Source organism: Phasianus colchicus, chromosome 9 (genome assembly GCF_987193195.1).
Source record: "Phasianus colchicus chromosome 9, bPhaCol1.hap1.1, whole genome shotgun sequence".
Taxonomy (NCBI): Eukaryota; Metazoa; Chordata; class Aves; order Galliformes; family Phasianidae; genus Phasianus; species Phasianus colchicus.
The window spans coordinates 18,290,595-18,314,412 of record NC_143444.1 but is presented as its reverse complement, the minus strand read 5'-3'; the positions used below and the strand labels follow the sequence as shown (position 1 = coordinate 18,314,412).

The 23,818-nt window shown below is 39.7% G+C and overlaps 1 protein-coding gene across 6 annotated transcripts in view; it reads right to left on the bottom strand.

The window, feature by feature from the left end:
* The window catches only part of LOC116243490 (uncharacterized), a 226,471-nt gene that overhangs the window by 18,176 nt on the left and 184,477 nt on the right, over positions 1–23,818 (bottom strand). For all 6 annotated transcript variants that reach the window (XM_090146395.1, XM_090146397.1, XM_090146396.1 and 3 more), the window contains 6 exons: positions 16,430–17,002; positions 10,144–15,743; positions 8,456–8,685; positions 7,387–7,461; positions 3,732–3,839; positions 2,704–2,797 (listed from right to left, as the gene is read on the bottom strand). In XM_090146395.1, the coding sequence (XP_090002521.1) occupies positions 2,704–2,793 (90 nt within the window). In that variant the 5' untranslated portion in view covers positions 2,794–2,797; positions 3,732–3,839; positions 7,387–7,461; ... (1 more) ...; positions 10,144–15,743; positions 16,430–17,002. The remainder of the gene's footprint in view (positions 1–2,703; positions 2,798–3,731; positions 3,840–7,386; positions 7,462–8,455; positions 8,686–10,143; positions 15,744–16,429; positions 17,003–23,818) is intronic.

Genomic DNA, 23,818 nt, shown 5'->3' with positions numbered 1-23,818 from the left:
TCCTCAACTGGCTTATTACTGTAATTCTTCAGGTGCATGCTACCCTTTTTCAACAGAGGACAGGTGCCAGCTAATCAACTGGAAAAATGAAAGCTCCTATAGATGAAATACTCATTCAAGTGAAAGTTATGGCAATATTCCCGTGGATACATGTATGACTACATGTATCTTAGAACATTATCTCAAGTCTGAATTGCCATTTGAATACTGACTTCCTTATTTACACCATGAGTTTGACTTGGAATAAACTAAATTACTGCCCTTTCTCCAGCACCTTGAGCGTTGAGGGGCTGACTCATGTGGGAGACAAGTGCTAGGGGCAGTGTACTAGGACCTAGCTGGCTTGAGTCAAACTGCCTCTGCTCCAGGAGGCTATGTAATCTTATGGGTCCCACTGCTCCTTTCATGCCCTCCAGCAATTGTTCCTATCATCTCACTACAAGAAAATCTACTTGCTTGAGTCTGTAAAGGAGCCCTGCTGTTTCTGGACCACTGCCTACAAGGAAAGCAAGTTGGGGTGCTGAAGAGAACTAAAGCATTATGAAAGAACAAAGCTGAGTTCTTTGTGGAAAAAAACATGACTTTCAATCAGGGAGCTACAGATTCAGATCAATTTTTCTAGCAAAGGGGAATAACTCACGTCTAAATGCAAAAAGGAGCTTGTCATGCAGAGATACAAAAGTATGGGGTTAGCTGTCAGACTTGATGAAGTATATAGTGCTGACAGGCCAATAATGAGCTAAGGTGAGGCTCCAGCTAGTTGGAGCCACCTTGGCTTGGCAAAATGAACTCCAAATGCTGGTACAACCACTGGAGGCAGGACATGCATAGTCAATAAGAACTTCTTTCTTGATTTGCAAATAGAGTATCAGAGTTCACTTGCCTTCTGTGTGAGTGAGTGGCAGTGTAATGCACTCGCCTTGCCTTGGCTCTAAAATGATTTCTCGCTATAAAAGTTAGTAGTTTTGATGCAGCATTTCTAAAAGAAAATGTTTGTTCAATTGCTGATCTGGGCCAACATGGGCGGAGAGGTGTCTCCTGTACCTATAGGCTAGTTACTAGAAGTGCAGTAGCATCAAAGCAAACAGAACAGCTATAAGTACGTTCTTGGTTATTGACCATCTGGTCACAGCTTCATTTTGAAGTTGCTACATGAATGGGGCAAAAGCAGGTAGAAAATTTTTCAGGGTAATCTCAGTTTTTTCAAAATATGCTACCGGGCACGTGAGGATGGCTGCTGGGAAAAAAAAGAAAAAAGGAAAAAAAAAAAAGTGTGTGTTAGGCTCTTGCTTTTATATCAGTGCTGTGTAACACAGAGAACAAACAGCTTTGTGGAGATAAGGGTGGCTTCCCCCACATGGGATGCTCTTGCCCCTTTCATTTCAGCCTTACTAAGTGCACACCAAAGATTTTCCACTTCTCCAGTTTCAAAGGGAACCTCCACCCATCCACAAGTATTTCCTCTGGTCTTCACAAGCTGTTATTGGCTCACACACCTTCCCTGCACTCTTTGGGAAAAGAGGCAGATAATATAGGGAGAGCTGATTCTTGGGACTAATAGTAAAGGTACCAGTTAAAGGACTTAGCAGGGGGCCTCAGATTTGCTTGCAGAGTCCTGTGTGTCTTTTCTCGCGATCAAAGTGACTGCAAGAGATTGTGGTTTTCAATTCATTTTCTGCATATGGGAAAGAGGGTGGCTTTGTGCAATGGCTGTTTAAAAATACTTCAAAAGAACTTGAATCAGTCCATGGCTGTGCTATATACAAATTAAAATAATTGATTTTTGGCAGCCTTTTAGGAGATCTATAAATTAAAGGGATCACGTTTCTGATACATTCTAGGGGACTTTATTTTATGCTGACTTACAGAGTGCCCTCCATGCCAGAGTTGGAAGTCAGCCACCAAAGCAGAGAGAGCTTCTTGCTTTCATTTGCTCTGCCCTCCTGTCACTGGGTCTCTTTCTGGAGCACCCATGGTTATGGCAGGTCCTGGACCACGCCAACTCCATACTCTTTCTTTTTATTTTATGCTTTGAGAACTTAATGTTGAGAAATAGAAGCTGCCCCAAACCCAGCAAGACCCATCCCTCTGGGGAGATAGTTTCTCTCCCTTCTTCTCCATCAGTAGAAACTGATATCCTCACCCAGTTTGTGTTGCACCTGGACAATTCCCTTTGTGTGTGCTGATGGCAATGGGTTCAGCTCTATCTGTGATGACCTAAAAATAGCTCTCAATTAACATTGCATTTCAAGAATTGGAAAATTTCCCAGAAGTCCATTCTTTTTTTCTTTTTCTGTTTCATTACATTTTACAGTAATAATACACAAGCCTGTAGAAAACATGACGGGTAATGAAAAAAAGTAATTAATATAAGCAGTGTAAAGCATTTTTTTTTCCCTCTGTTGTCCTTGCAGAAAATTGCTGCTTTAAACTGAGCAGGATGTGAAAATGCATAAAGCAAACAGTAATATGCTGTGGTTTGTAAATATCTTATGCAAAACAGTTAAGTCAACTGCTGTTTATTTTTCTTACTTTGTGTCACAAGCTCTTATTTTCTTTTGTTCATTATGTTTTCCATTTGTTCTTTCTTTGGGGGCTTGTTCTCTTTCATCTTAAGGAAGTCACTGGGTTTACTATATATTTTTTTCCTGCTACAGTTAATTCAATCAAACATATAGGACAGCCTATTCTGTCTCTTCTTACCATCTCTGGTAAGTGCTGGCACTGAAATGCAACACACACCACAGAAGTGTAGCAGACCGGGTCCTCACTATACTGCAGATCTGCTCTCATTATTCTGGGATTGAAAAAAAAAAAAAGAATGCATTCTTTTATCCTACAAACAAACAAGTAATTATCCCAAATCCTGCAATAGCATTATGACAAATGGTAGTTTTCCTGACTATTCCTGTAGGATTCTACAGTGCTTTCATAAGGCTGGCCAGTCACAGTTCTGGAATGGGCTGTGAGCAATATGCAGTCAACATTAAGTGAGATGGCACAGTATATGCCAGCTCTCCTTGGGATATTTCTCTCTGGCTATCTGTAGAACTTGTAATACCCAGCGATAGCTGAAGGTCACAGCAGAGTTTCTGTGCTGAAATACAAAACAGCATTCCAAACACATCTTCTGTGGCCAGGCAAGAAACTGCTTATGGTTTATTTTCCCTCCCCCAACTCTGCAGCTGACATCCAGCATTAGTTATTGTTTATTTTTGTCTTGTTCCTGGTTCTAAAGGTTTCCCTTATGGCCCTGGTTTATGTGAACTTTCAGATATCACTTGGGGCTTCTCTGCCTCATCCCCTCTGATGTAGCCAGTTCCCTTGTGAAGGTAGGCTTCCCCAGCTGAAGATCTGTGCCGCTCTCCTGTGGCATTCTGTGCAGCCATTTGGAGTCCCAGATGTAGGAAATGAAATAATCCACGCTCATACAGTCATGAAAGTGCCCATCTGGCACACAGGAACATCACGCATTGGAAGCACACAAGCGTGAGCTCACTTTTGTTATGGCATTTCATAAACAGAGATGCAGCGAGCCAGCAAGTAAGGTCCTTTGGATAATAACAATCATTTCCACCACACATTGTGTTTAAAAAATAGGGGAAGAAAAATCAAGACAAACTGAGAAGATTTGCTCTGAGGCTTTTGAGGAGAAATTTCTACTTATAAACGTGTTTGGTTTTCTTTTTTCTTTTTTCTTTTTTTTTTTCCCAGTGGCCTGCTGTACTTACATCTCCTTGGCTCCCTTCACTCTCTCTGTAGATGTGAGACAATGGTGACAGCTGAAATGTAGCCAGTTAACTCTTAGTTACCTCTGCAAGCTCTTCTTCCTCACTGTTCTGTTAAAGAAAGGAAATATTAGATCATAGTTACAGAAGTGAGTTCTATAAAAACAAATTGCATGTAACCGCTTTCTTATCACTACATAAAATTCACAAAAACAGTCTAATAAATGACCTCACCACTCAATTTTGAAGTATACAAATTAAAGACAGCAACGGATAAGCCAAGAGAGATTAATGTACAGTGTGTGCCTGTGTGTGTGTGTTTGCATGCCTCTATGAGGATATACCCATATGCTGTTGACATTCAACCTCTGGAATTATAATTAGGGGAAAAGGCAGATGTGTAAATTCATCTTGTTGGGCAGTGAATATATGCTGCACCATTCCCTGATTAATTCAGGACTTGAACACTATTTACTCCAAAACACAAGGTTTCTGCTGGGATATGTTGGCTAATAAAGGGGTGGAATATGAGGAAACAATGAACAGCCTGAAATGATGGACTAAGTTCAATACCAGTAAGGAAAAAGCAAGGTTATTTATATTATTCCAGCTTTGTAAAGTAATTGAAAAAAGACACCCTAGGCATTTTGTTGGATGTCATTGCAAGCTGTAAAAAAAAGCTTGGGATGTACTAAACCTCAAAATCCTCACGATTAACCCTTCTGACAGGGCTGAATCTTCGGAGGGCTCCTCAAAGGGGTGAGATTTTTAAGGCCAAGAAAGAAAAGAGAGGCTTATCAGGTCCCCTGAACAATCGCAGAAAAATCATGCCTGGTCAAAAGTGGGGGCTCAGGCACACAACTCCATGGTTTATGAACATTATAAATTATGGATAATAGTAAGAGAAAATAGCCTCTGCATTTTACATGAGTCCTTTTTGTATTGTATTTGGCAAACAGTATCCAGTCCAGTATATGTTAAATACTAAGTGCTAAGTTGGGAAAACAATGAGATGTTTGTAAATACGATAGACCATTACAATATACTGCTTCTCATTTGAAAAGTCATTTGTGCAAGAAATGATTATTGACCCATAATATGTAAATGATTGAAATGCAGAAATTAATATTTGGGTCAACTCATGTATTTTTCAACCATGAAATGAAAATCTCAGTATTCACATTCCAATTCATACATGAAAGCATTACAGAGCTATTACTTGGCTATTGTATTAATTTATTATTGTCTTAGTTAATGACATTCAGAGTTATATCTCTACTTTCAAACCAAGGAAAGACGTTGCTATGCCACAGTAATGCTTCAGCCCAGGAATGTCCCTTTTTCTGGACTCTTCTTGCCCTGGTGACCATAAACCAAATCCACTGTTGATGGAATCAAATAAGCAGCACTGCTTCCTCCAAGGAGAGTTTGGTCCTAACACACCTTAAATCTTGTACATGGAGGACTAGCTGCTACACTGCAGCTCCTCTGACTGTTCCCATAGGGCTTGATTCCCACCTCTTTCATGAGTTTTACACCAGTGTAATGTTGATTATTTACTACAGTCATTTCAGATGCAAAATCAGCACAGAATTGATACACTTAACACAGTTGTCTTTTAGTTTCTTATGACAGAGACTCCTTTTTAACTGAACTACAGAGTTCAGTGGCAATGGCAGTGTGAGGCTTCCAATGGCACTGGTGGGGGCATGTTCCTCCTGATAGAGCCGCAACAGCCCTGGCCCTTCAGCCCAAGGTGACATATCACAGCAAATTTAGTGCTCAGGAGACATGCCAGGTTGTTAGTTCCAGCAGCAGTTCAGCTTCAGGCCTTGCTACATCGTCCCTGAGGCAGCAGAATGTGGCCCCGTGGTGAGGTACCACAAATGGCACTCAGTGCCAAGGTGCATGGCTGAGGTGGTCAGTATGAGCCAAGTTGAAATCTATCATATGGCTGTATCATGGGCTATTACCCACTACATTCAAATTCCACCAGTCACTGAACTTAGCTGGATTGACTCAGTTTTAATGTAAAAAATCCAAAAAATTCATTAGTATCTTATAAACTGTGTGTTCCACATTCATGCTTTTCTATGTAAAAGTAAACAATTCCTCTTTCTGTGTGCCATGGAGTATTGTATTACTTGATGTGTCTATCTCCTTAAAGGGATGCATAATTAAATAACAAATGAGTGTATGAGTGAAATCTATGTAGGATGATATTTGTGATAGACAGAATGAATGGAGAAGAGATGGGCAGAATAATTCAGGTAATACCCAAAAGCAAAGCATCACAAGTAAATCAGGATTAACCCATGACACATGATGTGCTTCATGAAACGACTGGTATATTCTAAAGACCACAATGATTTCAGTGAATTAAGCAGGGCTGTATTCTATCAAGATTCCTCCAGTGTTCCTACCTGTTATGTGCACACTGGGTCATGCCTATGAGAATAGATCTGATTTATTTTAGCTAAAATTCTGTACAATTATATTTGCATATATCATATAGATAAAACATTTTTAAGTATTTTGAGTAGAAAAATTTTATATTTTACATACAAATTATTTTTAGCAGCTTTAAATGGCTTATTTTGTGGTGACAGCTTTACACAGCTTTTTAGATAAGTAAGTCCCAGTGTAAGAGCATGCTTGGCTGGTGAAGAACGTGTGGCTACCACAAGACCATCTAAAATTGTGATGGAGATGAAGCAAAGGTGGTAGCGGTGATCAGTGACATAGCCACTGCTCCCACGGTATGATAAGCAACTGCCCACACTGGCTAGCTGTATGGGAGCATCCTCTTGGTCCTGCCCAATTAATCATCCTCTCGTTTTCTTAGCCCCTGGTGCAGAAGGCAGACCAGGTGACTAATTCTGGCAGCAGAGGCCCTGCTTCTTAAGAAGACCTTCCCTTGATAGAAGCATTATTTAGTTTTAATTTCCTTGTGGCCTATTCATTTAATTGACTAATGGCTAGCATGAATCATAGCATTAGGAGGTGAAAGCATGATTTGTACCAGTGATCTAAAGTAGATGGCGTGTCTGCCAGGGGTAAGAACAGAGGGTGCAGGTTCCTATTGCTATGACTCCAGGGGAAGAGCAGGAGAGGTACAGCCTCTCCTCTAAATCCAGTGCCTCCCAGCTGATCTGGACAGCAGGATCAGCTAGAGTGAGACCATGGTGCAAGCGGAAGTACATACCCTATTTTGCAACAGGTTCACAAAAGTCTCTGACAGATGAGGTGACAACTACTGTGGCCCCAAGCAAACACAGCTTTTGTTTAACTTTACTAGTATGAGTAAGCTAATTGGCATCACTGGGCCTGTATGTGTGCTTAAAAATTATGTTCATGTTAAAGTTCATTGGTGGGTCAGGGAATAATGGGTGTTAGCACCTTGCAAGCCGCAGCCCCAGATGTAGGCCTTGTCTTGAACTTCTGCAAAGCTGGGGGGTGCTCTCAGGGCCTGACTCTGCTCAGTTGGTGGCTGAACTGTCCTACACATGCTGCTGCCACCACTTAATGCTGGGAATTGTCTAAGTCATGAAGCAACATGTTCTACCAAGGCAGCCAAAAACAACAATAGAATTAGCAGGAGCCAGTCCAGCTGACTCCAGGAGAAGCCACGGAGTTTCAAAATTAATCTTAAATTTACCTCTAATCCTGGAAGCAATACTAACTGCAGAATGTAAGGCTCTCTGAACATGTTTGGAAGCTGGATTGGGTATACCTTGGAAAAAAACACAAACACTTTAGATAAAGCCTCCATTTTAATTGTATCAATTCTGCCAATTAATGATAATGGAAGAGCAGGCCAATTAGCTAAATAGCTAATAGTTTTATCAAGCAGAGGCTGGCAATTTAAAGCAAACAAATTCTTTCTAATTTTATCCCCTTGCACACCAAGATGTTTAAAGGATAATGGGGGATCCAATAAAGGATATTGTTCAAATAGAGCTACATTTAAATTGCCTAATGGCTTTAAGAGTTTTACCCCAATTAACAAAGAAGAAACATGAACATCCAGCGACTTATAGCATAATATCTACAATCTTCATTAAAAATATATAAATATATATATATACATATATGCTCCAACTAAGGGCAGAATGGAAAATATCACTGACTTTCCCCTTAAAAACACTGGTTTCTCCCAAAACAAAGGCTCCTCTATAACAGCAGAAGTATCAGAGAAAAAGGATTCTCCTGCCTAAGCCCCAGTACATAAATCATCTTCAAACTATGGTCATTAGTTTAACATAACTGTGGATTTGAATAAAGGAGATTGACCTATCTAACATATTTAAGACTAAATCCTGCTGCTACCTAAATCTGAACTAAGTTAAGGCTATTGAAGAGAATCAAAAGCCTTTTCAAAATCAATAGCCAGAACAAATTCCTCATGATCATAATTTGGAGGATAAAAAATCCATTAAAGTGATGTCTTTGATTGCTATTAATGAAGCAATCTGGAATAAATCCAGATTGATCCATACGGATAATCGAATCTCTCATTTTCTCACATTTCAAAGGACTCCGATTTGGGCCTGATTTATATGACAGTGATAAGCAAAAGGCTCCTTTCCCTTGGACACTGGGCTGCTCAACCTGGGCAGTGGATGGCATGGTCTCTAAAGGGAGCAATAGGAGCAATGCTCTCAACGCACAGAGAATACAGAGCTCAAATAAAATAGCTACCAGCCTCCCCTACAAATTCCAAATACCTCTCCTTTGCTGCAGGTCTCTTGGAGGCTACTGAAGGCTGTTGACACCACTGAAGTGCTGCTGTGGGCTGGAGGAGAGTGCTAGGGAGAGGAGATCAGCAGAGTTAAGCCAACAGTCTGGCCCGTGCTGAGGAAACTGAAGTCTGTGGGAGCTTCTGCTGCATGGTACATGCAGTCCTTGTCCTGAAGTTTGCTTTGCTCCAGCAACTCATACTGAGCTGGTCCAGAGCCTGCAAGGTAGCAGAGGCATTTACGTTGGAGGCTCACAATGGCTTTTTTTTCTGCAACAGTCTGTTAATTATCTGGCACAAATATGCATTCCCAATCCCTCCTTCTGAGATGCTTGGCACCCTTACTGCCCTGCCAGGCTTGAGCAGAAATTGGGATGTCACCCATGGGGCAGAGGTAGCCTCCAGGGGAGTTCCTGGTAAAAAACTTTGGCCAGAACATAGCCAATTCTTTTTGGGGAGGTGGAAGAACTTTTTCTTTATTTCTTATTTCTTTAATCCAAAGTTAAACAGTAAGAGAGTTAGGATTCTCTCCTGCTTTTTGGACATAATGCCAGAGTCCCAGAAGGAGTAGCCCTGCTCAGCCCTTGAGCAGTAACCAGGTGACCCTGGGGTGGAGTGGCTGCAGAAAGGGCTCCACTCTTCCCTGTGTCCTCCACCAATACCACTGCCTTTCTCTTCTGCTGCAGTCTTCCCTGCCAAGCACTTCTAACACCTCCCTCAGTACCAGTTTTATGGCCTCTGGCAGGTATGTCCTAACCACTCTTTCCACCTGCTAGCAGTGCCCCTCAGCTCCACACCCTGCTGCCTGCCAGGCCACCACCATGAGCTGCCTGTCTTCCTCCTTCATTTCACTTCTCCCACCTGGCTTCTCTTTTCCCTAGTGCCTCAATTTCTCCTTGCAAGAACTTGAAGAGCTGTGGAGTGGCTGAAAAATTTGCTGATCGTTCCAGCAACAGATTTCAAAAATTTCAGCAAAAATACATTTGTGCTAGAACAGAAGACAGTTTCCATCCATGACTTTGCTTTTTTGTTGCCCCTTTAGGGCAGATGCCCACCTCCCTCACCTCACCTTTCCCTAATGCCAGAGATGCATGACTACTGCAAACTGTCACATCCAACAAAATGCTCCTGACCACCAGTTTCCAAGCAACAATCAGTCTGCTTTGGTTGGAAATCAATAAAGTACAAGGCTTGCTCCAAAAATAATGCCTCTTGTTTTATTATGTTGGCCGGATATAAACAAGTATTTAGAAGGCTCACCTGTCTGTAAGGAATAGTTACAAACAGAAACATCTGTACCTCCAACAGCTGAAATTATATATAACATCTTTCACTCCAACTTCACAACCAACTGATACTCTCATTTCTCTGATCCCTTTTCTGCACTTAGACACCGCTAAAGCCTATACAACTCTGAGCTGGCATCTACTATATTGCTTCTCCTACTGTGTTGGCAAATTAAGTGAATCCATGTCTCAGAAGTGACTCTTTGTGTTCCGTTAGATGACCAGAGTCAATGTAAATTGATGCTTTTCCATATGAATATCCATGAGCAGGTATGATGGAAACTGTCTCCTTTCTATCTTAACTATAAATGATGTAAACATAATAACAAGATCAAGCATACTAGGTTGAACAGAGATCCAACTAATACAATATTTTATATTTGGCACTTACCAGTAGTGGATGCTCAGAAGTGGAAATACAAAAACAGGTCAAAGGCTGCTGATTCACAGGTGGTATGTAACCTCCCAGCAATTTGAGGCTTAGGCAATCTCTAGTTTGAGTTTGTCTGGACCCTCTGGTAGCTGCTGGCATTACCAAAATCTTCAAGCTAGTCTGAAGGCCAACTGCTGACAAATCTTTAGAACATATGTGAAGATTTCTACCTCCCCTTCTCCCCCCACTTTGTAGAGGCCTGAAATTATACCTGAAACTCATTGGAATGGTTCACATTTGTTCTTTGTGCAAAGCACTGAATGGATTTTCTCAAATCCTTTAATGGGCTTGAACCTGATCAGTGAAAGCAGACACTTTACTGAAAACTTTCTGGAACTTGTGTCACCCCAGTATCCCTGGAAATATCTGTGAAACATTTAGAGGATTGTTAGGCAAAGCATTCAAGGAAACTGAACCAGCGCTGGCAACATCTACTGGTGACGAGAGAAATTAACTATTTACTACCAACACTTGGCCTTGCGGACTGGTGTTTATAGGAGTAAGTATGCTAAACTCTGGCATTCATAGGCTGGCTAAGAAATTGCGAAGCAGACTCTAGGATCTGGGGCCTAAAGCTTGCCAGTCCAAACCCAGCCCTGCCAGGTGACAGTCTGCAATGACCACTGAACAGCTCCTGTGCAAGCTCTCTCACCAAACTTAAGAGATATCCTTAAGATAAATATTTGTCAGATTCTATAAGAGAATTTGACTTGGAAATTGAAGTGTCTAGTGTCTGTATAAAAGCAGTACATGAGATGGAAGGAGCAAAAGAGCATGGAATGGGGCAGGGATATGGGAGCAATTGGAATGGAGCAATTCAGCTAGCTGAGCCTGCCTGTCATGGCCCTTACACAGAAGAACTCTTAGGTACTAATGCTATCAAAAGTAAGAGTTTTCTTTGCAGCCAGCTGGACTAAAAGAAGAGATAGGCAAAGTTTTCTGACTAATGTTATTAGAAGTCACTACTAGCACTAGAGGACAACATAACAAATCTCATTCACAGCATTTTATTTAAATACTTCTGTCACTAGTAAGCTCAGGGACACAAACTGAAAATTATAAATGCAATTATGAATTCCATTAGGTTTTTTTGAAACCAAAGGAAATTTACTACCAAAGGAGAACAAATTCTGCTCCTAGTTACAGTGATGTAATGCCAGGAAAGCTGACAGAGTAGTACTAACTCATGTAAGGAAAGAATTTGCTCCGAGCTCCTGGAACGCATGCAAGGCTGTGCCGAACAGATACAGCTATCTCACTATATTGAGGAAGAGCAAGAGAAAGACTTTTAATGATTAAAAAGAAACCCAAACACATACCTTATTTTTATAAGTAAATGTGTTACCTGAAGAATAGTTGCAAACACACTCTCATTTGCATAGGAATTGGTATACATCTGTGCTCTTCAACAGATTATTCCAAACCCTGAGTATTTCTTATAATTAATGTCAATATGCTTAGCTTATTTGTTATAAAAGAAAAGCATTTCTAATTAGCTTTTTCTGATGTGCAAAACATCAGTATTTTTTCCTAGTGTTTTCCAAATCAGGTTCTTTTTAAATTCCTGCACAGAAAGACAGTGTGAGGCTTATGCACCACTTCACTCTTATTCTGAAGACAATTTGAATTGCATGTGATAACTAGGCCTTAGGTTGGCCCTCAACTGGGATGAGGTTCACCTACCAATGCTAGAAGTTCAAATAATGTAAACTGGACTTGTGGAAAGTCAAGCAATTCAATTTCCTGTTAAATTCAATCATTAGTCTGCATATTTCCATTCATTATAGTGACACATACAATTTACTTTTGATCTGAAGCAACTCTACTTGCCTTCACAGAACTTCTGAAGAGTTTTCTCTTCAGAACAAAACCTTCACAATAATGACATTCAGAGGATTATCACAACAGGCCAGGGACACTAGTAAATCTCAAGCAGTAAACGAGAGTAAAACTGTGGTGAGCTGCCCAGATGCAGCAATAAAGAGGGTCAAAGTGAGCACTTCTGTTTTTTCTTTTTTTTTTTTTTTCTTTTTTTTTTCCAACCAGTAATCCTGCAGAAAGGGCAGATAAATTAAGAAGTCTTTGCCAAGCCAAAGTACTGGTCCTATCAGCTGCAAGTAGCAGGAGGTTGGAAATTTGAACGTACACACTCCCATCTCTTATCATTTACATCTCTTATTTTTCCTGGGAGAAGCTCAGAACTGTTCATACATTTAAGTAAAACCACCATGCAAGAATGACCAGATGCCAACTGGAAGCAATGAGAATATTTTCCCTTTACTTTGGGTCTTGGACTAAGCTCTAAATGAGATCAGTGCTTGACCTGATTATTGGAGGTATACAGGAAGGGAAATTTTGCTTCTCTATTAAATTGGACAAGCAAAGTGCTTTACTGAGTGAAATAAGATATGAGACTCCATGACATGTTCAAGTTGTCTTTCTTTCCCATACTGCTCTCATTTAACAGAAAGAAGCTAATTTCCCGTATCATATGGCCTTTCATTCTGAGCAATACATATAGTATCTTCTTTAGAAACATGAAGTCCCACCACTTTATAGTCTTGGCCTTGTTGGTTGATCAGTGAATTCAAACAAGAACAGCAGATTCCTAAAACCTTGGCCAAATTAATATCTTAAGCAATTTTTGGCTTCTTCAATTAGCCAATACTATTGTGGAAACCTGGAAGCAGCAGTCAGGTCTTTGATGATTTATTTAGTAGGAGTCATCTAGTAGCTAATTGTCTGCAATTTTTTACCTCATGTGTAGTGCTGACTCTTTTGCGTTTTCTTCTCAAGCTTCCTTGAGATGTATGTTACATTTCCAGACAGCAGTTCAACTTTATCACAAATATTTTTATGAACTTGCCAAACCACATCGAAGATCTTCAGACTCAAAAGTAAAAGATAAAATCATCCTCACAGGGCACCTCACCTTTTTCCACCCAGGCACATGGAAAAAACCCAGCTTTAGGCTCCAGTATTTTACATTTCTAATGAGTAAGTGCCTAGTCATTTTAATTTGCTGTTAGAATTTTCACCTTTCTGTTCTCTTGAATTTTCACTGTGCATCTACACAAAAAGAGAGAAGTGCTGATCCACGTAAAAGAACAATCCTCCTGTCTGTCCACACTGTAGAACTCACTACCACTTAGTCACTTAGTGCTGGCCCCAGTGAAGTGCCCATCAATGACCGCAGATGTACCATAGGAAGGATGAGTGACACCTAGGTGTGTGTTGGGGAGTGTTGGCCATGAGTACAGAAGATTTTTGCACTACACTGGCAGTAAATCTTAGCACAGGTCATAGGCAACTAAAACACTCAGGACATTTTATGACTGTAACCTAGATCTTCATGGGTAAGTCCAAAGAACAATCTGATTCATTATATAGTTCTGTTTCCACCATGGTTTAAGGATGGCATTGATGTCTATTAAATCATAGAAATATAATTTTCTACTCAGATTTCTGCTTAATCTCACATGGTTTTTCATGAGATAGAAAGTTCTTCCAGTACATTTTCCGCATTTGATTTCTCCTGCGCAGGATGCAGCAATTGTCACACGTCCATTTTGGGGTAGCTTCCTGCCACAACTGGTTCCAATCTCCTATTTATATATTTATGAAGAAGTCCCCTGGGAGATGGAAGACACCCTATTTGGATATAATTATCTTCATAATTTACTAAGACTCATGCCACTGGGAGGATATTATTTTTAAAAAAGATAAGTCCTATTTTCTTAACATAGCCATTGCTTAAACGTAAAATACAATTACAATACCCACCCAGGGGATATGCTGTGTAATTTTATAATACTGTGTGTAGATGAGTGTTGGCATTCTACCTGCGTTCTTACCACACCCAGGAATTCTGGTATTACACAATTACACACATCCTGTTGACTAATTACATAATAATTAGTATTTTTAATATTCAAAGATGCACTCAACTTGGTTATGCAAGATTTTGTGTCACTGCAAATTAAAACCAAAACATAACAAATGTGTAGTAAAAAACACTGTTTAGATAGCTTACTGAGCATGGACTTATCTTTCAGCAGACAACACAATATAATTAATACTTCATGCATTCTAAACAATTTCAGCAGGCCTTCCCTTCTGCACTGTTACTTTGGGTAATACACCTGCTTTATAAATCCATTAAAGTAATTTTGCATTCAAAACAGAATTTCTGTTATCTGCCTACTTCTGAGTTATGATCACCTATAGAACCAGAGACAATTTTTAGCTGAAAAAGTACTATGATGTTCCTGGGAAAAGCAGACTGTTTTTTACAATGGCAATTCTGGAAGGAATCTGGAAAATTCAATTTAGGTCAGCAGTTACCTGAAAAGTATCCGAAATACTATTGTTTCAAAAAAGTGCTACTGATGAGTCTGAGCCATTAGGCTGCAGAACTAATGTTCAATAAGCCTGGATAGAATGTCTTGATCTGGGCTCGTGGTTGCAAAGTCTGGATCACCATTTGGACTTTGAGACTTTACGATCACAGATGTATTTTTGCAATCATTTCTTAAAAGACGTACCCAAAACATTGTGCAATGCAAATTCTAAACTTGGTGTATTGAAATTCACAGAACAGGGCACAGAGCAGAGGCCCAGCCGTAGGTCTTGCCCAGGTTTGCACATGGATTGTACATGATGCTTCCATAGCTTCTGGTCTGCCCTTGTTAGTTTCTGTGGAGTCTCCCGTTTGCACACAGACCGTTATGGCAGAAAGAGTAGATAACATGGACTGTGTTTCCCTCTTCAACGACATGTAGGCAAAATAGTAAAAAGCAACAAACACTTTGTGAACAACTTTTTTTTCTCTTAGTGAATTTGAATTTTAGCTTTCCAGTTACTGTGCCTGCAAGTGATATTTCAAGGCACTGAGGACAAATCAATGCTCGGGGGCTCCTTTTTAGACTGTATATCTTTTCACGGGGCAAGAGGTTATAGAGTAAGACCAACTTCTTTACTGAAGAACAATTTCCTGCTGCCCTTATAAGTTAAAAATTGGCATTTCAGTCTAAACCCTTGCCCTTGACAGGTAGTTACTTTTTATCCAACCAGCAACTGTCAGAAAACAAAGAGGATCTGTTTGGAAGGAGTAGGATGTGGGACTGCTGTGATGAGCAATACTGCTCAGCTCAGAAGTGCATGCAAAGCAGCTTCACAACTGCCTTTTCCTGAGAGCCTCAGTAGCCCCACTTCTCCACCCATAGAACAGGAATAAGGCCACCGCACTTCTCTACATCGGTAGAACATTTAAAAAGAGGTCAGTTTTTGAAGGTACAACTGGGGTTATTGTTACTTCTAGAGGCTCATGGTTTTTTTACATCCTCTGCTTTCTTACCTGGTGGTCTTCGTCCATGACTCTGGCAGACAAGAAGCCTTTGAGGGGCAAGGCATCTGTAGCCATATACCTCTATCACCACTGATAAGCACGTGGCAACTTCATTTCACACTGAGAACCACTTCAGAACAACTGCTTGAGATGCTGTTCTTAAATCATGAAGTCTCAATTGCCATCATTTGTCAAATTCCTCTTTTCTCTTCTAAAAAAAAAAAAACACAAAGCCACAATGAACTTTTATGCTTTGCTATTTTCCCCCACCAGAAATGTCGTGACTCATTTGCATATATAATGAACAGTATTTGATTACTGATAATAATCCAGAACAAAAAATTGCACCTGGCCTGACAACACAAGGCCAACTTGCTTCCTGATGTGATTTTAAATGGCTGAGATATTAAAACACTGAAAAACGGGGTTTATAATGGAAATACTGACAGACAATTAACTATAGAGATGCTGCTCTAATAAATGGAATAGCCCGTCGTAATCTCTAGTTCATAAATATGCAAATACAAGGCAGAGGATTTGCTCCAAAGGATGTCTCTATAATTTTAACTGACCTTTACTGATACTAAATGAGCCTGTTGCTTCTGTTTTTAAGCACTAAATAGAAAGTACAGGGAATCCAGTCTCTCTATATTCAGCACCATTCATCTCCCATCAGCACCAATAGCAAAATCCTCATTACCTTCAACAGTAAAAAAATCTGGTCCCAGAACACACAGAAAGCAGGATATCTGGCATTTAACTGAACTCCTGACTGCACTTGATTTTATTTCTGTTCTCATCTGTGTTAATTATTATTATATTAATTCTTCTGTTTGGGAAATTAAGCACACATTCGCCCCATGTGTCAAAGAGCTTGACCTGCCAAAATGCACTCACCCGCTCAGTGATAAACAGGCCATCAACACAATGAAATAAATGTTGAATTTTATCCAGTTTCCTGTTCTGGACCAAATCGAGGCAAATCCACTGACTTAATATTTAATAACCTAAATGTAATTTCTTTTTTGTGCCTCACATTGCAGAGTAAAGAATTGGATGGCTAGCAGTTTTGCAGATTCCCAACCCCTAATTATTTTAAGCTATTCATCCTGGTATCTGTCCATTGATGCTCAGCCAAATTGCCAGCAGGGGAGAGATCTGTCCAATCCAGGAGCTAAATGAGTCACTGAGAGTCAATCTGTTTTTTTCCCTTGCTGCTGGGATTTCCTTGGGTCCTGGCCTCTCTCTGCTCCAATCACACACACACAGCTCCAGGCGTGGGTCCTCTTTGGCTTCAGCTGCCTCCTGTCTCTCTGTCTGCTCTGCTCATCACAGCTGTTGATGGGTTCTCGCCGGCTGGCCACAGAAGACCAATACTTCCATCACACTGCTTGTACAGCTCTTGCTCTGGAGGAAAATGAAGACATCTTGGCCTTGTTGAATTTGCTGCTGAAGTAATACATCAGGTATCTAGATGGAAAGCAAACCACATGAATAAAATTTGTCATCTGGGTTAGATACTAATTTATTTGCCTTAAGTTCTGGGAACAATATTTGCACTTTTCCAGAGAACTCAGTTAAATTCCATAGAAACTGAATACTAATATGATTTCTGCAGCATGGAAAACAAATATGAAACAAAAAAAATTGACTCATCAGAAATATTAGCTACTCTGCATTAAAATATCTGACAGTGCTGCAAATACAATTTATAAACAGGAACATTTAGAGTCAAACTATTCATTGAAAAGCAAATTCCTTGCTTGCTCCCTTCTAGGGTCAGGATTCAATTACAAAAAATATGCAGCAGACTTAAGGACTGCATGTAAGATTAAGATAACTGGTATTTCATGGTAAATGATTAAATTAGCTGACACAGTTTTATCCTGAACTTTGCCATTAAAACTGACATTTTTGTGCCACGCACATTGTAGGCTGCTGGTAATCTAAACTGCCTTTCTTCTTCTAAAGACTTTAAATAGCTAAAGTACTCTTGTTCTTTACCCTATTTGCAAATGTGCGGAAAATATATCTACATCATAACAAGATGAACTAAGCACGGGAGCAGAGGACTTAATTTTTCCTCATCTATCATACAAATACCTTAAGAAAACAGCAAGGAAGCTTCAAATGCCCAGATTCAGCTCTGCAACATGCACTTTAATCAAGTCGTTTATGTGACTCCATAGAGATGAGAACATGCTGTCCTCACGGTGAGTAAAAATAAAGAAATGACAGAAGCATTTTACTAAAAGTTTAATTATTCCTAGTATACAATTCTAAACCACTCTATGTTTTATTCGCCTTCTTTTCAGGCTTGCTTTTTTATGCAAAGAGAGTTATGAGAATAATTTTGGTAGAAAACAGTTTCTGACTGGTTGGATGAAGCACTGCCAGAGCTGATGTCCATAGTCACTTTCCCTCAGCTGAGCTAGCTGGGAAGGAGCAACTCATTCCATTGTGAAGATATGTAGCCTCCAAAGCAAAGCACAGGCATGGCCTGACTGCTCAGAGATGGACTGTGAGGGAATTGAATCTTCTGAGCATTGCACTGAGTGCCTTCCAGAGGTGAGTAGGAAGCAAAGCCACCAAAGAGGCACTGCAGGAAAGAGGAGAGGAGGCAGGATAAGCAGACAGCACATCCCCACAAGAGGCCAGGGGTGAGCATAAGGAATGAGCTGTGGCTGAAGAAAGTTTCATAGGCAACAGGGTAAAATTATTCTGGTTGTTTGACTTGATCAGGGGTCAGAAAAATTGAACGTTGTCCCTTTTATTTATTTATTTATTGCAAAAAAGTAGTATGTGACTCTCACTGCATTTTCTCCTCATAAATAGAATAACCTAGAATATCTTGATTTTTTAGCTAACCAGAAATTTCAAAAGAAATAGCTAAAAATGCAAAACCACGGAACTGCAATATTGGTCCAGAACAGTGGAGCAGCACATCTAACCTTCCTCAGGGAAGAGGCTTACATGTTTTTGGACATCATGCAATAGCAAAGACTATTATTATTGTAAAATAATCTACCTGAACAGGACACTTAATTTACCACTCATAGGCTTAAATAGTGGAAGTTCCATGAAGAAGTCATGCATGCATCACATTTACCTCTTTATGTGCATTGGCACAAAGATAAAAACACTGATTATACAAGTTGGATTATGCAATCTTTTTTTTAGCATTTAGTAACCAAGGTCTTTGCTGAAACAGGTACTAAAAGTGTGGCAGACACCAAACAAATGTTTTTCATTCCAGCAGAGAATTTGATCCTACAGTCTTCACACAGACTTATCAGAAGTGTGTGCATAACAGGAACGTTATGGCAATGTTTCTAGATTCCTTGTTAGCCACAGCTGGGCAAGACTTTGGATTCCTTTTCACATCGTGGATCTTCTGGCAGTTTTAATAAAGAAGATGAAACACAGCTTTTTGCACAGCACCTTCCTCAGGAGATAGAAATTGCAGTTATACAACACTTCACACAGTCACACCACTATCATCAAAAGGTGACTTTTAGTGAAAAGAGATGGCTGTGAAGACAGCTTCTTTGTTTGAGAACTCGTGCAAATGCTGAACAATGAAACACAATTTGATTATCAAAAAATCAAACCAGTGTGAACATTTTGCCAACTGTGTTATTCAATTCAAACTTCTTAGCTCTCCTATATCATTTCTTGGTTCTTACATGTTGCAAAAGAGACATAACTACTTTTCCTTTAAAATTTGAAAACCCTTCACATCAGAGATTATATGAATCATCTAGTCTTTTCTATTCCAAAATGTTTCACTGATCATTTATTGTTAACTGAGTAAAATGAAGATAACTATGATAGATGAAAATTTATCTCAAAATATTAGAAAGGATATGAAAACATTTTGTTCATAAGTACTAACATTTAGATAACATAAGAGAGTCCAACCCCAGTTTTTTCACTGTCACATACCATACGGCTCTTAATAACTCATTATTACCTTTTTTGCTGTTCCTAGGCACTGGTAGTTTCAACCTGGTCTGCCAGTGAGCAGAAATACATTCCAACAGGAGAACAGTGAAGGGACTGGATGTTGATGGACAGAAAGCCTGCTGATATCAGAGATTAGGACCCTAATTCATGTCCAGATTTTTTCTTAGTAATATATGTTCTCTAAAAGTTCTACATAAATGTATTTTCTCCCCTTGATGAGAACACTCAGATTAGAGAAGAAGCCTGTAGCCCTTTCTGGATCTGAGAGTAAGGTCTCCTGAGTAACAGAGTAACTTGCGTTTTGTGCACAAGGATTTGTGTACAGAACTTGGAGATACCATAACAAAATAGTCATTTTCAAGCAGCTTGCCACAGAAATGAGACAGAGCCTGGAGAAGAACCTTGCTGACATAGAAAAGATAAGAATCTAAGCTACCTTATTTCATGAGTGAAGACCCTGGATACATCTTACATGTCACGTGTCCTTTCATACAGAAAGGATAGAAGGACTAGATTGAAGTTAGTAGGGCTGCTTGATACGTACTGCACAACTGAATATGTTTAGAAACAAGTTTTCATGCTATTTTACTTGCTTGCCTCTTAAAATGTTTTTTTTGTTTGTTTGTTTGTTTGTTTGTTTCATTGCTGCCCTCTTCAGCTCAGGTTCTCCAGGGTGGCAGATCAGCCTATGGATGAGGGAAGCAGACAGAGACAGAAGTTGTGCAAAGCTGGTCATGGACTTAATAAGGGCTTGATTCTGTACCAATGAAATCAACAGGAGTTTGGCTCATGTTTGCAATGGGAGGTGGATCAGCGCTTTATGCCAGCTGTTCCCTGTTGGGTAGGGATAATCCCTTTGAAACAAAATATTTAACTTGTTCTCACTCTGTTGATGTAAGAAGGCTTCTCGTGATAATGCTTTCATGAGAATTAAAAGGTGTGTCCCATTTTTAATGTCAAATACCTCATTCCTCTAGTATATATTTGCCAATTCACCAACAAACAAACAAACAAACAAACAAACAAAAAACAACCACCAACCCAAGAAATGAGAAGTCTGCTACTAGCCACATGGGTTTACAAGAAGTGCTACAGCAATTTGAGGTGCAGGGTGTATCCTCTATTTGTTCTGCTTGCCATGATAATACTTGCAATTTCCTCAGCTGGAAGATGCAGCAAGGAGCCACGGGTAGTTCAAACATCTGTAACTGAGGTGGGACCCATGGGCAGATATAAAGTAGCCAAGGCCACTATAGGCAAATAAGATGACAGAAAAATAAACTGTTAACTATCATGAAGGGAGTCATGAAGAACAAAATGTGGAACATTATCAGACAGACAGAGAAACAGGAGCTGAGGGAGGACAGTAATTATGATAAAATCAGATGTGTGTCCCACAGTCTGGATCCAAGTATAGCATTTAGTCTCATTTACAACTGTATTTTCTTTCTGTTTTACTGAGGAAACGAGGCTCTGATGCTGCCCAGGTTGTGCTATAGATCAGCAGCACACTGTGGCTATTTCTAGCTTCTGCATATATTGGCAAAGTTCACAGGCAGTGTGGAAGTGGGGCATATTTATTCCAGCCTTGGTTTGGTTCACTCCTTCTCACCCCTCTGGCTGAGATCCATTTGGCTAGCAGACTTGGAACATAATGTCTGCTAAGTTTTATAAAGCAATTATTTAATTTGAAAAGTCTCTTTGATTGCATTCTAATGAGATTTCTACAAAATACAGGGTTCTCCACCTACTCTGGGGAACTTTTGTTTGCTCCATAAACTATGACATTTTTCAAAAAGCTCTTTTTGAAAGACTTCAAGAGTGGAAGCTTACAGAGACAGAGTTGTTTGGTCTGTCATCTGGGAACTGAGATTTCCATAGACTTACATCGTCCAGGAGCAGAAAATGTATGGAATTGTTTGAACTTAAGAAATTATGACACCTGTACAGAATGAAAGGAGGAATTGAGAGAGACAACAGCAAAGCCAGGAGCTCATCTTGCACTCTGTTCCAAAGAACATTCTCCTTACAGATTTTTATGGCTCTCCCAGCCCTAATATTAAATACTTGACCTTTTTGTCAAACACTATTTTAAATTATTAGGTTGGCTGATTAGTTACTAAATATACCATATGTAGTAAATAGGAAATTGTGTAGTCCAGTGCTACAGTCTCAGACCTTTCAGGTATTGCTCCTTTGGCATTTAGAGTCAGAACATTGAGTCCCCTTATATTAACTTACGACACTTGGTAAGCAAGGAGTGCATGGCATTTTCACACAGGGATGTTCTCCTTCCCTTACAGCATCCTCCCATCCCTAACAGATAGCTTTAGTAAAAGTGCTGTAAACACTGAGCAACCAGTTCATGCCAAACAACACAACTTAGACTACTGACTACAAATAAGTGCATTTATCTTTAAACTTCTGTAAACTGGTCCTTTTCCATTATCTCTGCCCTGTTCCTCTCTCCCAGATGAGCTCTTCCACTAACCCTCCTTTCTCCCCAGCACAAATCAGCATGCCCTGCGCTAGAAGCAGAATTGATGTATTTGCTTTTTCACCTTTACTTCCATACCTCAGTTTGGGAAAGCCTGATGTAAAACTAACTTCCCTCATACATCCCACTTAAAATATTTATAAACACATGGCTACAAACAGTATGACAGACACCCTGAACTACTAGTGAATATTTATAGTAGTTTCAGAAAGACAAAAGAAAAAAAAAATCAAACTTTTTCCTGGATCTTAGAATGGTTTTAATAGAAACAGAAAAAAAAAAATAGTGCAGAAATAGTCCTGTCTACAGGAAAAGCTGCATGAAGAAGGAAAAAGAAAAAAGACCTTATTAATAAACACAGTGGAACATATTTAGAAGAACACCCCATGGAGCCTATGTAACTTATTTTATAGTATAAAATTCAGGTGGGACATAGCAGAGAGGCTGTTGATTTGGACAACTGATTTCTTGCTTCCAACAAATAACAGAACTGCTTCATTCTTCAGCAGATTGGAACTGCTGCTGATCTCTGAAATATGAGACTGGTACAGCTCCAGACATTTCAAGAGGATCACCTGCTTTACACCATAGTGACTGTTGAAGCTGGCCAATTAGAGCACCTGGTTTTATTAAATATAAGTCCTAGCATAGAATTACTCTTTTTTTTTTTTTTTTTTTAAATTATTATTTTTATTATGAGATGGTACTTCTTGCCCCAAGCAAAGCCTAGGGACTCACCCACTTATATGAGCAGTGGATGGGCAGACTGGAGCACAGGACTGGGCCTCAGATATGCAGAGCTGGAATTGTATTTTCTTTGATTATACATTAGTGTGGTGGAAGCAGCCTATGCACAAACCAGATAACACTACTCTTCTTCCTGCAGGAAGTTTAATTTCTTGCTAATTAAAATAGGTGTGTTTGAGTATGACAAGAATTAGGAAAAAAAAACACTTAGAAGTCCAGCACATCTAAAATCACACAACCAAATTGTTAATGAGCAAAGAATCTTAGCTAGGAGAACCACCATTCTCCTGTAGCTGCTGTATGCTTTTGTTTTTAACAATAATAATAAAATATTACTGAGGCTGGAAATAACCAACTGCAGCTAAAGAATGGCTGTTTAGCAAACCAATATTTACAAAATAAACTACTGACACCATGCTGTGATCCACTATCTGCCAAGCTGAGTTCCTCCTGTCTCCCTTTCTCCCAGATGCCGTCCATGTTGCTTACTTTACCTCTTGGCACACATCAAGGCAGTGACAAGTGACAAGGCAAAGCTTAGGGCAGTTCATAATCATGGCTTACAACAACAACAACCTGCAATAGTAGAAATGCAGCAGCCCAGAGTTTGCTCCCTAGGCATCATACATGTATTGCCAATCCCTGACAGCCACAGAACAAGGTTTGGTGCAGGATCTGCAATCCTATCTGCTAAGTGTTTCAGTACAGAAGTGCTGAAAGACCTGGACATTCATTCCTAGATTACAGGACATCTTGATGTAGGTATAATCAGTTTCTGGCCTTGTTCATCTCCTGTATAAGTAGGTGCAGAAACGAACATGAAGAAGGAAAAGCAGTTAACAAGAAAAGACAAAACATACCACACCTTAGATCTATTACAATACTTTTTACTGCTGTCACTCCAATCCTTTTGTCTTAGTTTAGCTTTTAAGCTACTGACACAAAGAAGATCCAAAAAAAGGTGAGACTTTTTGGAACATAGTAGGTTCACTTACACCACTGAAGAGCTAGGCTTAAGAGATACAGTCACTGTTTATGCCTCTACTGGCCTTGGTCCATTGGTTTTACTGATTACT